Source organism: Aureobasidium pullulans (genome assembly GCF_000721785.1).
Source record: "Aureobasidium pullulans EXF-150 unplaced genomic scaffold scaffold_7, whole genome shotgun sequence".
Taxonomy (NCBI): domain Eukaryota; kingdom Fungi; phylum Ascomycota; class Dothideomycetes; order Dothideales; family Saccotheciaceae; genus Aureobasidium; species Aureobasidium pullulans.
In genome coordinates, this window is record NW_021941027.1 from 237244 (window position 1) to 252285 (window position 15042).

At 48.5% G+C, this 15042-nt stretch overlaps 4 protein-coding genes across 4 annotated transcripts; 2 read left to right on the forward strand and 2 right to left on the reverse strand.

Annotated features, from left to right (window-relative positions):
- Positions 1-5083: 5083 nt before the first annotated feature.
- Positions 5084-6875, reverse strand: M438DRAFT_396350 (uncharacterized protein). The gene is made up of 3 exons (XM_029909259.1): positions 6441-6875; positions 6070-6384; positions 5084-6018 (listed from the first exon to the last, which is right to left on the reverse strand). Exons 1-3 carry the CDS (start codon positions 6730-6732, stop codon positions 5396-5398), a joined length of 1230 nt encoding a protein of 409 aa, XP_029761485.1. The 5' UTR covers positions 6733-6875; the 3' UTR covers positions 5084-5395.
- A 3585-nt stretch (positions 6876-10460) lies between these two features.
- Positions 10461-10973, reverse strand: M438DRAFT_193271 (uncharacterized protein). Its single transcript, XM_029899276.1, has one exon. The coding sequence runs from the start codon at positions 10844-10846 to the stop codon at positions 10571-10573; it is 276 nt and encodes a 91-aa protein (XP_029761486.1). The 5' UTR covers positions 10847-10973; the 3' UTR covers positions 10461-10570.
- M438DRAFT_344658 (uncharacterized protein) lies at positions 10944-12873 on the forward strand. The gene is made up of 2 exons (XM_029905274.1): positions 10944-12661; positions 12713-12873. Exons 1-2 carry the CDS (start codon positions 10954-10956, stop codon positions 12724-12726), a joined length of 1722 nt encoding a protein of 573 aa, XP_029761487.1. The 5' UTR covers positions 10944-10953; the 3' UTR covers positions 12727-12873.
- Positions 12874-14089: 1216 nt separating this feature from the next.
- M438DRAFT_193289 (uncharacterized protein) lies at positions 14090-14892 on the forward strand. Its single transcript, XM_029899277.1, has 3 exons — positions 14090-14492; positions 14544-14597; positions 14648-14892. Exons 1-3 carry the CDS (start codon positions 14333-14335, stop codon positions 14797-14799), a joined length of 366 nt encoding a protein of 121 aa, XP_029761488.1. The 5' UTR covers positions 14090-14332; the 3' UTR covers positions 14800-14892.
- The last annotated feature ends 150 nt before the right edge of the window (positions 14893-15042 follow it).

Consider the following 15042-nt stretch of genomic DNA (forward strand, 5'->3'; position numbering starts at 1 on the left):
GTCTGAGCCTCGTCTCACGTGAAGTCCATGCTCCGGCGTTCTCGAACGTGGTGGACATGCAGCTCGACTCGACACACAGAGCATGACGTCCGACAAGAGATGCTGCTGTGAGATTAGCGCTGCCTTCGGATAACGACATGTAGCATAACGACACGGTCGCCACTCATAGCTACAGCATAGCTACAGTCGGTATCCTTGCGCACTAACATTGCTGCCTAGCACTTGCCCGTTTTAAGGGCCGATCTGCTAGTTAAATCGTCATTTTCGCGGGTCAAAGTTAGTCCGATGTAGGTTAAAAGTACGTCATTTTGGGAGACTATCTACTATAAGTGTCTAACTCCAAAAATCCTCTTATTTTGCTATATGCGCGAGAGGTAGTATATAGAGGGAGGAGGCATATTTTCTTTATTACTATTGCTATTACTATATTGCGAGAAGGGGTATAGCTAAGACTAAGACTCGCCGACAGTAGATTATTCTAAAGGGCGAAGCGTATAAGAGGGTAACTACGGTAAGAGGAGCGTAGATTTAAGCGAGGGTAGTTTAATTGTCGAGGGTCTTAATAAGTTAAATAGTGCGAGCGTAATAGCTAAGTTTAGTAGTGTTATAAGGCTCGATTCATCTAGCATAAGTAGCCGCTTAGCTAGAGTCGTCTAAGTGCTTAAATACCGAGGTTAGGAGTACTAGAAGTAGTATTAAGAGGACTAAGATTAAGAGGACTAAGGTTACGAAGGCTAGAGGGTATTAACATTAATAAAATCGTCGTTATCTATATCTTCCTCTTTAAGTTTAATGTTATCGCGGAGCTCTATAGTGCTAGCGAGGGCTTCCTTCGTAACTAATGTAGAAACTTCCTAGTTAGTAGAGGGATTGTCTTATTATTACTTTATCTTATTAAGAGTAGCCTTACGAAGGCGCTTCCTTATCTTACCTTCTACTCTTATAATAAGACGACGTACTTCTACTCTTTACTTACGTCGTTTCTCTACTTTACGAGAGCGCCGGAAGGCTCGCCGGTTCCGGAAGATATAGATAAGCTTATTCGTTAAGCGACTTAAGAGGCTAGATCTAAACTTATTCTAGATAAAGTTTATGCTCGAAAAAGACCGCTTACTCGGCACCGAGTTCGCTAGTATTAATGCTAGTCGTTTAGCAAGAATAGCTAGATCTAGGACCTTCTTACGTACGAAGGACTAGAAGGTTCCTACTTCGGTTCGTTACTAGAGGAATTCGCTTGCAAATGGACCTAATTTGTCTTTAAAATTAGCGAGCTAATTATAGAAGTCCTTATGCCGGTACGAAGGAACATGCTACTCGAAGAAACGACGTACGCGTACTTAATCCTTATTATCGAGAAGGTCGTATGCCTTAGGGTTAGTAAAATTAAGAGCGTACGTAGTAAAGTAAATGTCGTAAGTCTACTTCTTAAAACGAGCATTAAATAACGCTAAGACCTGCTCCTTTAAGGGTATGTCTATAGCCTCGTAGTCGTTTCTTAGATCCTTCTACCTATTAATAACTATACCGACGGTTAAACGGTTAGATTTAGAGGCTACCTACGCGTTATACGTAGGCTCGAGGAGCTTATAGAGGAGCTTAGTCTAGCGCTAGAAGTAAGGGTCTCGAAGTCTCTTATTAACACGCTTACTAATAGGATCCTTACTATCCTTCTTCTTCTTTAAGCGCGATAACTAGAGGTCTTTCCGGTTAAGTATTAATAGCGAGGTAATGATGTCCTTATTTAAAAGGAGCATATCTAGCCCGCCGAACTAAGTTCCCTAGCGTGTAAGTACTGCCCTTACTAGAGCTCTAATTTTAACCTCGTTATCGCTCGCTCTAGCGACGTAGATAGCCTAAAGTTTTGGCGCATTACTAATATAACTAACTACCTCGTTAATAGCCTCTATCGCGGCCTTAATCTATAGCACTAGTTAAATTAGATTACCGAAATGTAGCTATAGACTATGCGCATTATAGAGAACATAGAAGACATACCTTATCGATAGGTTAGCTTTAATTAGCCGGTATACTAATCTCTAGGTTTTGTAAGTATCTGTATAAAGGCTATTCTAAGCACCTAATCTATCGACGGTTAGCGAGCTAATTTTTTGATATAGTAGATTAAGCAGCAACCTAGCATCCTAAGTCGATTCCTTAGTGTTAGTAGTCTCGAGGTAGAAGGCCTAACCGTCGTTAGCATTAAGCGAGATGTTCGCTATCCTAGCCTTATTCATTAATGTCAATTTATTACTAATTAAGTTTAGGTATGGCCCTTTAAAATTAAGCATCTATAGTCTCTACAATTTAATCATTTTATCTATTTCCTTACTAACTACCTCGTAGTAAGCATCGAGTAACTTAGTCGCTAGTCGCTCGCGACCCGGAGGCTTATAATCTAGATCTAGACCTTAAATAAATTGCTTAAAGGAAGGCAAATTCTTAAAGGTCGAGAAGGGTAATCTAGACTTATAAATCGACATAGCGTATAGCAGATTAAGCGTAGGCTTTAACAGCTTTTCTAGCCTCTCGTATGCTATATTAACACTTGCTAATGCCTCCTCGACTAGCTTCTAGTCGTCTATCTTCCTTAGCTTAAGTAGCGCTTTATTATCTTCCTTACGCTAGAGGGTAAGGCCCTTTAGATGTTCGATAAATTGCTAACATTTAAGTAGATGTTTCCTCTTCCTTCCTACTTAATTCCGGGCCTGCCTTACTCTAATACTACTACTACGGCACTAACGATAGACATCTATAGGGGTAACACTAGTAATTCTATCCTCGTCGAACTGCTTTAATACGAAGCCGGTCTGTAGCGCTATGCTAAACCTATGATTTAAGATCCGCTAACTCTAGCGATAGATTAAATACCTCGTGCTACGCCATTGACGTCATATAACAACTAGCTTCGGCCAACTTTCTGATACCTACCAATGTAGCTATCGATTTCCCTCCTATCAACGACCAAACAATACCTACAGCATAGCTACAACTCACGGATGTAGCCGAAGGCAGCTCTATGTGAGATGTGCGACAAGCAAGAGAGGGCGCGAAAACCTAGGTGTGCACCATCTCCTACTCCCTGTGTAAATTGCGATGCGAGCACTAACCCAGGTTTTCGCTGTTCTTGCCCTTTGCCCCCGCCGATATTGTTGCCGCTGCTGCCATACGACGCACACCTTCTTTTAGCTGCTCCCTGGCATCATCCCAGCGCATTGCGGGTCTTGCCGTCGCTTGTTTTCTTGGGGATTGTCTTGGGGTGACCGTGATAGTCGCTCTTTTTCGTCAGAACTGTCTTGCCATCGCCGATTTAGCCTTGCGCAGAGCAACAAAAAATGCTACTGTACATCAACACACAAGCGTGTGCCTTACGTTGCGCCCGCCGAACATAGCCGCCGGCAGCGCTTGCAGGCATCGCACCCGACTCGCTATCATCCTCGCTCTAGTCTTTTTAGCAGCCTGTCGTGTCCGTTGTGTTTCATGAGAGGAGGCCCCGGTTTTCTTACCAGTCGGAAAGGTCAAGACAAGTCAAAGACAAAGGGCCCCACAAATGCATGTGGTCTTTTGGCGAGGAGGAGTGTGAGAGCGACCGACGGCGAGTAAGCAAGATGCAGCATAAGGCTTGCGTAGTGATGTCCGCACAACGGCCGCTGCCAGATCTGCATTTTCGCTCTCGGTCACAACCCCGTAGGAGGGCATGTCATTGGCATGCTTCCTGTCCACCCCCAACGCCAGGGCGTTTCCTGTTGGCAGGAAAGTGGACTGTGGCTGTGTTTGAGAAGACAAAATGGAAAGAGGAGGAGATGGCTTTCCGGGCTGGATGTCATTGGGCAAAGGCCAGAACAAGGGCACAAATCGATTGCAACGTTTGACCCTCGAATCCTTAAACATTGCACACACTTTCTCTCTTTTGGCACGGAGGAGATGGAGTATCCTCCTGCCTCCACTTAACGCGCAAAGCCTCGCTTTGCTATTACCTATATCAGTGATCGGATATAGAATTTCCCAGCTCCACTACCTGGTCTCGAGTTGGTCCCCATATAATGTCTGGCCCAAAATACGTACAGGGCGCACGCGCAATCTCCTCACTTTCCCCTACTGACATAATACCATAGATCCTATTCGTACATCATCCAAGATCCGAACTTCTCCGCAATAAAAGATGTGGTTGATTGGTAGTGATTGGGTGGACGATGATGCATCGGCATGCAATGACCCGTGAACCGGAAGAGGCCAAAAGTCATCGGAGGAGCAGTCCAAATGAAAAGCTCGGGCGATCATCAGGTCAGAGCAGAAAACCGTTTGAGCTCTTCTGTTGCCAACGCTAAACGAAAGGAACGCTGTCAAGCCTCAGAAAATCAGCCCTCGCAAAGCCTATGGGGCATCTGGGCCCTCCCTCATCCCTCATTTGCTCGCGCTTTGATGGTTGGACATGTTTAACGACACCACCTCTCCTGATGGATGTCATGATCGCTGCTGCAGACATTGCATGCACTCTTATTCCCATGTCCACGTGTATTATTGAACTCTCACGGAGAATGCCATTTTTCTCAAAAAGAAGATCAGAAGATCACTCATTCAAGGTGACTGCTTGTGGTTGTATCGACGGATGAATTGATCTCCGATTTCAATGCGGGCTCCGCATTATTGTGCATACGTGTCGGTTGAAAGGGCACCTTTCCTCAAAAACTGTAGGCAGGATTACTGATCAAGGATCACGCCCTGATGCGGACGATTACAATCGTTCACCTGCCTTGCGTTAGACTCTTGGAAACTGTTGGTCATTGGTCTGCAAACGCTAAAGCACACCATAATTTGGCAGGTCCACAAGATCGTGGAAGAGTCGTGGGTTTGCGCAGAGTGATGATCCTAATTGCAACACTGTGAGTCTGTGGCGTTCAATTGTACGCGCTAACAACGGCTCCACATCGTCAAAGTCGAAGGGGAAAGTGCTCGCGTTGTGTAGGTTTTGAGGGCCGAAGGAGCGCAACATGAGACGCTCAGTTGTTGAGGAGGGAGAGGTCAGCACAGTGAACTAGAACTCCGAGAAAGGGTAAAAAAAGCACATGAAGAGAAGAACTATCATGTGTACTGATTCCAACAAGAAAGCAAACTACTGTATGTGCATCAATCCGTCACCAGATTGATTCTCCCGGCCCATTAATTCCTCCCAAAACACAGAACTCCAAGTCTCCTATTGAGAGACCACCCTGTCGTGTGCTGTCGATACGTCTTGAAAACGCCTGATAAGATACATATCCCATCCTGATTTTTTACACCGCTGAAAACGCCCAAATGTAAGCCCAATGAAAGAAAGAACCCATAAATCTAGAAATTGAAGTGAAGCTCCTCGAAACGTAGTCGGAGTTGTGGTTGATAGGTCCAAGAGCAATTTCGCTTAAGGTCTTTTGGAGTATCCGCTTCCGGGAGCATGGGACATGGGGTGCTGTTGGTGGTGATGTAAATCGTGCTCTGTCATAGATGGTCCGAGCTGCTGAGGATGATACCACTGCGTGGGCAGAGAGTCGTGTCTAGACGAATAGTCCATACCCATGGGGGGTTGTTGCTGGTGCTGATAGAAACCCCACTGAGGAGGGTACATGCCAATAGGAGTCATGGTTGGCTCACTCGTGACAGGTGTCATAGATGATTCTGACATGGTGCAGACTGGAGGAGCTCCTGTGTCGAGAGGTGTCAGACTGTAATGCGCTGATCCTGGTCTAGTGTATTCGATAGGAGCTGCAGCCGGTGCAAAGTTCCCGAGCTGGGGTTCGATGTGTCCATACGACATGGATCGCAACGGAGGCTGCTGGAGAGCATACTCATCTCTTTGCGGCGGGAAAGAGAAAGAAGGATATACGTTGGGAGAGTGTTCGGCTGTTGTGGTGGAATAGTTGGGGTATTCACCCATCTGCGACGAGCTCCAATGCACAGGGGTTGGGGGCTCGGTTCCTGACATGTCATTGGTGTAGATGGCGGGATAGCCAGGGCGAGCGAATGCAAACTCGGACGCGACGGGTGCTGTTTAAACTATCAGCTCTGATTGAGTCAATGCGATGCAACGAGACTTACTGCCTGTAGAGATGCCTAACCCCGTGGCAGGGTCGACAGAGCCATATTCCGGTGGCGCATTCGATGCGAGATGAGGGAAACGGCCTGTTTCATGATCATGTTCTAGTTTTGAGCCCGGAGGATGCATCTCGGATGGCGAGTTAGAAATTACTGATGAATCCTTAGATCCCTTGGTTTGCGCGCGACTTTCAGGTCCACCGGCTGAATCAACAGGATAGAAGACACATTCTTTTTTCAGTCGAATGCAGTTGTTGCATCGGCCCATGTCGTCGCTCTCAGCCAGAACGCAGCGGATCTTTCTGCGTCTACAGTGCGCTGATGATAGTTAGTATATGCCACACAGTACCATAACGAATGTGTTCTTTACTTACAGCAAGCAATTGATATGCGCTGGTAGCCTAGCTTGTTCCTTCTCTTGTCGAGAGCTGTGGGAGAGAGTCCCCCCGCCTCCTGAACAGAGAGGCCGTTCAACTGCGGAGTTGACGAAGCGCGTTTGAGTATAGGGCTCATCTTGACCTTTGAATTCTTCCGTCTCTTTGCAATTCCGGCAGATGATGAGTGTGGTAGTGTGGGTGTAGGGTAGTAACTCGCCGAAGGAGCAGAGTCCGTGGGAGATGTTGATGCGAAGTCGGAGGGTGCGTGTTTGATATCGATTTCCGGCATGTCTGTTTCTTTGAACAGACTCGAAGTGATGCAAGGTCCAACGACCTGACAGGAGCGGACCAGTAGACCTCCAGGTGGCAATGGAAGAGCTCAAGTGAGGAACACTACACAGCTCAATATCAAAGGCTCTGGCAAGCGCCGGCCATTACTCAGGAGAAAGAAAAAGAATCGATTGGATGAACGCGACTACGCGAAAGATATCCAGCCCTTGTTGGAGAATGCGCCGTGAAACCAGGACCACAGATGCGGTGATAGATCTGATGCAAGGAAAAAGACCCTCGTGTGTACGCGTAGGATACGAGGTGATATGATGATGAAAGGTGACAAGGTCAAATTCGTGCGAGGGGAAGATTGATTTGCCGGCGGGAATTAACAGAGGTACGGTTTGCAGATCGATGAGAAGCAGTAACGAATGAATGAAGACGAGTTACAAGAGGAAGTTGGAGAGAAAAAGAAGGCTACTGATGGACTACAGGTTCTAGAGAACAGGCTCGGGCCTTGACACGGAGTTACCGATTCCTGGGGGAAGGACCCACGCCTTCTGGATGCAGTAGAAGAGTCGGTTACGAGATTGGCCATTGCTATGGTGGCAAATGGGAAAGAGCGCCCTTGACTTGTTGCATTTTTGGTTCCAATCCTTGCATTGGGCTGGGCATCATGGATGGTGGCTGTTCTGCCCAGTTCAACGGCGGAAATGTCACTACTGATCCATGCCTGGGTCTGGCGCTAAACGGTGCTCGGACCCGGTGATGTGCGTGGGATCAAAGGAGCGCCTTCTAGACCTGGAAAACACATGGCCAATCTACCGAGGCTTCATTACTCCTGGACGTTGTAAGCACGGCAGTTTCCTGGCCGGCGCGATGCAAGAAGGACGTAGAGATATCCACAAGAACAAGCGTCTCCGCGCATAGCCTGGTCGACGACTCGCACTCGCTCCTCTGACGAGACAGAGAGAGGGGCAGGAGGTGTAAGCAATACCTTGCTGATCTTCCTCTTTCGCTCATCACTTCGAACAGCCTAAACAGATCGTTGGGCCACTCACAGCGCCACGACATTTGGCAGAATCTGCTGGTTGAGTGAGGATTGCCAGTGTCATGGAGTTTCGGCCTGTTTATCTCCGCCGACCATCATCGTCGCGAAAGCGCCGCGTACTTCTCGTAGTCTTGTTTCATAAGGACCTTCCAAAAGGGTAGCTGACGAGTGTCGCTCAAATGTCATCGATGACGCAGAGGTTTGTGGTGCCAAAGTTTCGCGCTTGCCTGCAGGAAACATCGGTGCGAGTCGTTGAACCGATTAGCTCAAGGACCGCGCGCCACTTTGGCCCCACCTTGCTTGCGGCTCTAGTGGGGTCCTGGAAGATCCATCAGAAGATGCGCATACGAACAAGTGGATGACTAAAATCCAGCTGAGGTTTGCGACGACACTTTTCACAAACAAGACTTCCGACTCAGAGCTACCACTCCTTCGGTCCTGAATGTTCAGTCCCTGCGCGATGCACAATCTCCCTTTGGTGTCGTCTCATGTCTCGAGGGTCAAGAGGCGTAGGCTAAGACCAACTCTGACACTCAGCCACAGAGGCAGGCGTTCGAACGCTTCAACAGTCGTGGTACCGAACGGGACCCCAGTGCCACGTTTTAGTTGCCGGCAATTGGTCCAGGCATGAAAGAGATATCTTTGCTCGCAGAAGTCGCAAGACCTAATACAACCATACTGTTAGGGTTGTTCGCCAGACTGTGCAATACTGTCTTTGACTTCGATGTCCGCGTTCTACCATTCCAAGTCCCGAGGTTCGCATGAGATAGCCACTTCTTCGCAGCGGCGCGAACCTACGCCGAACGGAACCCACCTTGAGCATGGTGATCAATACGTGCTTCGCCTCCCCGAGAGTCTATCACCACGTGAGGATCCGACTTCCAGCACGTTGGTTAGTTGCCGATTTTTGCCCTGTGTCATCCCGAACGTGCAAGTGTTGCGTGCTCGTGTACAGCGACCCGAACTTTGAACAAGAAGCCTAGGGTAGCCAGCGGCCCTATCGAAGCAACCAAACATTGTTTCTCGCTTGCTATTCATCTACTCAGCTCGTAAAACATTATACAGAATGGATGACTCGCGCTGGCGCATTCGTATTGAAGCAGGTGAATACCTATTGGCTCTCAGACTCAGCCTGGATTACTCTCTGAGACTTCGTCTTGACTTTCGTCGCTAGCAGCACTGCTTTGTCATACTCGAGCCATGGTTGGCGAGCAGAATGCAATCTCGCCTGAGTTGATGAGATTCAGGCCCTAACATTCCTTCCCAACACGCAAGCGAGATGTCTGCTTCGCTGGCGAGAGAAGTGGAAAGAAGAACACACGCACTGGCGAACAGGAACAGCGTTCCAATCATGGGAGTTGTGATGTCCTTCGACTTACAACGTTATGGTCTTGTATGAACATCATTTCTTGCATCTCGCCGTCAGTGTCTGGTTTGTCCAAATCCTATACTTTTTCTCCCTATTAATCTTCCTTTTCTTTTCTTTTTTCTTTTTTCTTTTACTTCTCTTTTGATTTCGCTCAAAACAATTTCTCTTCATGCCAAGATGTCACGATTTTTTCTGGTTTTTGTTCTATTTTCTCTCTTCTGCAACATCTCGGCATCTTCACCATCCGGTTGCATCAAGGACTTCTCTCCTTCGCAATCGGTTCAACTCATTCATAGATCCTGCTGCTTGCTCGAGCGGACGAGATCGGACACCAAGCCGGCGGTACTTGAATTCCTGTATTTCCGAGGCTTCCCCGCTTAGAGCGCCCAAGGCCGCTATCTGTGGTCACATGGAGACAAAAGGACGCGTTCAGTGCTCGTACGAGCAAAGCGTTGCAACATCCTGAAAAAGTCACTCGAGTCCCTTGGTGAGAGCGCTTCGAATTTCTCTTCAAGGATAGTCATGGACATCGTAAAGATGTCGTGAAAATGATGGGAATTAGTCTTGATTTATTTCGCAACTCCCATTGGTTTGTTTGGAGGCGTAATCTTCCTTCACGGTCAACGTTCTAGATAACATGCAGCTGGGGATTAGATAGCGTGGCCAAATTGACCAATGGCGAAGCTGATGATGCAACGCCAGGTCTTGTCCTAGGCCTATCTTCTGGCCTCCACATTTCGTGCGGGGTCGTCTTCCCACTAGCGGTATCAGCTATCTCTTTGTATCTCGAGGGAACATTGTCAGGAAAAGAACAATCCACCCCTTCTCATAGCATGCCCTATTGCCTCTTCCTCAATTAACCCTTTCGAGATCACAGCACACAACATGGCGGATACGATCACGATACCGTCCCCTTCTGTCTTTCTCCGCGCTTCGCCTGAACCTGTCCCACAGCCTGAACAAGTGCTCGGCGACGAGCAAAACAAGGCGGCTCCTATCAAGAGACGAAACACCACCACGAGGAAAAAGTCCACCGCCTCAACCTGTAAACCTCGTCGCGATGGTGCCGCTGTAGCTAAGCCAAAGCAGTCGAAGAGTCGTAATGGTAGGCTGAAACCGCACCTGATTTCTGGTGGTTCTATGTGCCTTTTTTCTGTACTGAGCAAAATAACTTTCAGGTTGTGTCACTTGCAAAGCCAAACGCCTGAAGTGCGATGAGAAGAAACCGGGTTGCGAACAATGCAAGAAACGAAACGTTGACTGTGGAGGTTACAAGAAGGACTTCAAGTGGAGGCCCTTCGAGGAGACCAACGTCGCCACGAACATTGCTAAACAGAACAATGGATGTGAGTACTCAGCATGAAACCGTCATGTGAGGCAATGTATCGTCGTCTTATGTTGACGGCGGAACCTCACGACTTACCTGCCTTCGACCATCTATGCAGTATCGTCGTTGCTAACGCATACCTCCTGCAGCCTTGATAGTGCTAGGAAGTGCAGCTGACGGCTCGGGTAAACGAAGCCCAGCGTCACCAACAACAAGAGCGCCGTCGTCAGAAGCACCCGCCCAGTTATCTTCCTCATTCGCACAGCAGCTGTTCGTTGCTCCCGCACCGCCCAAACCACAACGTGCACCGTCTGCAGAGAATGAACGTTCGGTTCAGAACTCTTCGAGAACCTCGCCCGCTGAAGTACAAGCCGAGCAAGGTGCATCCCCTACCGACTCTGCCAACGATGCTGGAACATCGTCTCAAGGATCACCTCATGGTAACCCCATCATTGATGGTGCACCGAAAGAGAATGACATGCCGCCCAATACAATGCCAGGCACCAAAGAGGTGTTCGACTTCGATATGAACTTCATGGACGACTTCCTGAACATGACGGATCCACCACTGATGGATGAGATGGAGACAGACTTTGACAAACATGTTGGAGGACTTACCCCAATCGTGCCCGACTATGACGCCTGGGCACTGCAGCTCTCTCACTGCCCGACTTTCCAAGACGACAACTCGATGTCGAGCCCGCCGGCAATGGTCTTCCCACAACGAATCACTTACATGTACGAGCAGCCATCACTTGCCCAAACCAGTCCAGAGATGTTGATGCTTCGGTTTGATCGGCTGACCTGTGGTATCCTTTCGATCAAGGATGGGCCAAACGAGAACCCTTGGCGTACGTTGATCTGGCCAATGGCTCAGACCTCACCAGCGCTTTACCACGCCATCTCTTCAATGACTGCATTCCATTCTTCGCGTGACATCCCCGCTCTTCGTGTGGCCGGCCACGAGCACAAGAGTGAGAGTGTGCGTAACCTGCTCGAAGGCATTGAGGAAAGTACCATGAATTTGGACACAGCCATTGCCACCACCCTTGCTCTTGCTTTCGCAGAGACTTGGGATCAACACCTTTCCAGCGGTAATGATCACATCCAGGGTGCTCGAGCAATGATCAACATTGCCCTGAACCAGCACAAGCAGTCGGCTTTGACCGGGTTGAACCTTGCCAGGCTGAAGTTCCTTGCTAACGCATGGGTCTACCTGGATGTTCTCTCTCGCGTGACGACAGCTGATGAGGACACGTCCGATGACTATGACAACCTGTACTGTCTCTACAGTACACCAGACAGTCCTCAGATTGGGCCTTCAGGTCATGCAGGGTTTGGCATCGACTTCGGTTTGCCGATTGATTCTAACCTTGACCCTCTCATGGGATGTGCAAGCACTCTGTTCCCATTGATCGGTCGTACAGCAAACCTCATTCGCCGAGTTTATCGCGCGGAGTCGAACTCGCCTCCCATGATTAGCCAAGCGATGGAACTGAAGCTTATGCTCGAAACATGGGAACCACCGGCGTTCATTGAACCACCGGAAGATCCTACATGTGACGTGCGACATGCATTGCAGACAGCAGAGGCATACCGTTGGGCTACACTTTTGTACCTGCACCAAGCACTTCCCGAGATCCCTGAACGTCTCTCAACAGCCGACATGGCGAAGAAGGTTCTTGTGTTTTTGGCCACAGTCCCTCTTGCCAGCCGTTGTGTCATCATTCATGTCTACCCTCTCTTCATGGCCGGCTGTGAAGCCGATGTCGAAGAGGACAGACAATGGATCAAGAGCCGCTGGGCTGCCATGTCTCAACGTATGAGAATCGGCATTATCGACAAGTGTGTCGATGTGATGGAAGAGGTCTGGCGCAGAAGGGACGAGTACAAGAACAAAGTCTTGCCCGTGAGGCGAAGCCTTGTTGCGACTGCAGATCTGCAGGCTCCGGGAGGCAACAACAGACCATCATCAACCAGACGTGGCTCATCTTTCAACAGCATTGCAGGTGCCAGTGAGGGTACCATGGCTTGGGCGGACAAGCTGCGACGCATGACCGGCGGTGATCCGGGTCAAATGGACGCTGCTTCCATCTCATGCCGAGGATCACGCGATGCGGTGAATGGTGCGACAGGCACGCTGCTCACAGTACGCGGACGGTTGCATTGGATTGGTGTGATGAAGGATTGGGGCTGGGAAGGTGAGTTTTTCCACAAGTCCAAAGCTTCCAACGTGAGCTGACCCGTTCAAGTGCTGCTTGGATGAAAATGCTGCATGGATTGATGTCGCCTGGGTGTCTGTCGCTTGGATGGACGTGATGTTGCTGTGATAGCTTGCCCGGACAAAACGTTACGTGAACAGAAATTGCTTGGATATTGGTGGGCGCTTGGTAGCGGAGTTGGTTGAGGTGTCGAATATTGCCGCTTAATGAACAATGCTGCATCAGATTGCTCAGATGAGTTTCCACGTAGATGAATTGTCTCTTGGATGGATCTTGACGCTTGGACGAATGTTGCTGCAGTATGATGCCGCTCGGATAGGTGTTGCTTGGACTTGTTGCTCGATGATATGGTGTGCGTGAGTGTCGCATGGATGACTTGGTCAATCGATGTTCGTGCCTGGATGATATTGCTGTGTTGCAATTGCTGAGGCAATACTGCACGCATAGATATTGCTTGGTCAAGACTTTGTAGGTTTGCTGGTACCTGGAAGTTGTCGCTTAGGAATAGTCGCTAGGAGATGATAGATAGGTCGCTCAGGAAAGGACCAAAGAGGTCGCTCAGGAAATGCTGGGTAAGTTGCTCAGGAAGTGCTGCTTTGGTAAATTGGTTGGGCTTTGTATGAGTCGCTCAGGAAGTGTTGCTTTGGTTTCTCTGTCGGGCATGAAGAAGTACATGCATTGCTGCTTTGGAGTGTTGTGTTGTCGACACCAATGATGAAAACATGACAAGTCTTTCTCTTGAATGGGTTCGGACTTGGAACATAACAGAGATGTTGAAGTTATGGCTTTGATTTCTCATTTTTCTGCAGTTATCAGATGAGGATTTATCAACGTACACTGTATTCTTTCCAAATTCTGGTGGACGGTATTCTGCTGCTGAGAGCTCCAAAAAGAAGGGCAACCTCGGTGGGAGAGGGAGACGGAGCGTTTTATGGGAAGCTTCGGGAGCACGCCTCGGCAGCACGCCATCATCGCGTGAAGCGGGGTCAGGACAGACCTTCTGAATTTGGACAAGACCTTCCAACTCTTTCTTGCCCGCCCTTGCCGCGAACCACAACCTTGTCTTCTCCACTCCGACGCTGCCGCCCTGGGCGAGGCGGGGGTCTGACCGGGATCGACTGACGTGCATGAGCTCTTCTTATCGACCACACGCTTCATCATGAGACGTCAGCAGGACTTTGGCTGTGAGAAGTCACGAACATAATGGGCATCAGACGATGCCCAGCTGAAAATAAGTCGACATAATGTCGTTCTCATGTCTTGAGCTGTGAAGGGCTACCGATTTGTCAATTGATAAAGCGTTCTGAAGACAGTGGTGGCACGCGTTGGATAAGATTCTCCATGGGCTTGGTATCATCTCCCGGTCTGACCAAGCCCGTTACGGCATATCTGAACACGCCTATCGCAGCTCATTCGGGACATCTAGTCCTCTATCGCGTCTATCTACTTCGCGCGAGTTCACAATCTCAACACGCGTGCCGAACTACCTTGTAGAGACTTGTACTTAGTAGGTCTATCGACAACAACAGTGAGCTTGGGTGTTCGAAAATGTAGATAAAAGGTGGGAGTGTTCGTCTTGAATTCACATCTATCATCAATCATCTGAGTTGCTACGTATCAACATCGACAATATCCTCAATATCTACCACTATGTCTGCCCCCGTTGCTATGAAACACTTTGCTCAGGCCCAGAAGGAGTACAAGCCTCCTCTCATTGCCAATGAGAACGCATTTCTTGGCGATGTATACAGCAGTGATCAGACCAATCCCGAGCATCCCATCAGTTGTGGATTCTACAGGCTAGAAAAGGGTATGTTTCCCATTGGCTGCGTTGTATCTCAAATCATCTGATGTATTCAAGGAACACCTCTTGTGTACACATACACTTATGACGAAATGAAGATTATCGTTGAAGGTATGTTGGACTCCACTTGTCCGGGACTCCAATATCTGATATCAGCTTAGGTCAATATACTATCTCGGATGAGACTGGCAACAAAGTGGAGGCCAAGCCTGGTGACGTTTTCTTTTTCCCCAAAGGCTCGACTATTACATTCACAACCGAGGACTATGGTTTGGCTTTCTACACTGGTGCCAGAAAGGAAGGTGCTGCATAGGGTTATGGAATCCTCAAATGCAAGATTTCGAAGGAATATCATGAGCATCATATATCGAGTGACAACTCAATATAAAATAACGAATTCAAGGAAGAAAATGCTTCGATATCACAAGAACTCACTGAACTTCACTTTCAAGATGGCCATCACCTTTAACGACGAGTTCGAAACTAGAGTCAGGGTTAGGGTCATAGCGAAAAGACATGGTGACATGAAGTCGCAGATGGCTGACAAATGACATTC

What these genes read in the sequence shown, in the direction of transcription:
- M438DRAFT_396350 (XM_029909259.1), bottom strand. Translation starts at nt 6,732, where the DNA reads ATGCCGGAAATCGATATCAAACACGCACCCTCCGACTTCGCATCAACA. An exon ending in GCGCATATCAATTGCTTGCT is followed by an intron (nt 6,385 to 6,440) that starts GTAAGTAAAGAA and finishes AACTATCATCAG; the next exon opens with CGCACTGTAGACGCAGAAAG. An exon ending in GTTAGGCATCTCTACAGGCA is followed by an intron (nt 6,019 to 6,069) that starts GTAAGTCTCGTT and finishes TAGTTTAAACAG; the next exon opens with CACCCGTCGCGTCCGAGTTT.
- M438DRAFT_193271 (XM_029899276.1), bottom strand. Translation starts at nt 10,846, where the DNA reads ATGCACCTTGCTCGGCTTGTACTTCAGCGGGCGAGGTTCTCGAAGAGT.
- M438DRAFT_344658 (XM_029905274.1), top strand. Translation starts at nt 10,954, where the DNA reads ATGCCAGGCACCAAAGAGGTGTTCGACTTCGATATGAACTTCATGGAC.
- M438DRAFT_193289 (XM_029899277.1), top strand. Translation starts at nt 14,333, where the DNA reads ATGTCTGCCCCCGTTGCTATGAAACACTTTGCTCAGGCCCAGAAGGAG. An exon ending in ATTCTACAGGCTAGAAAAGG is followed by an intron (nt 14,493 to 14,543) that starts GTATGTTTCCCA and finishes GATGTATTCAAG; the next exon opens with GAACACCTCTTGTGTACACA. An exon ending in AATGAAGATTATCGTTGAAG is followed by an intron (nt 14,598 to 14,647) that starts GTATGTTGGACT and finishes ATATCAGCTTAG; the next exon opens with GTCAATATACTATCTCGGAT.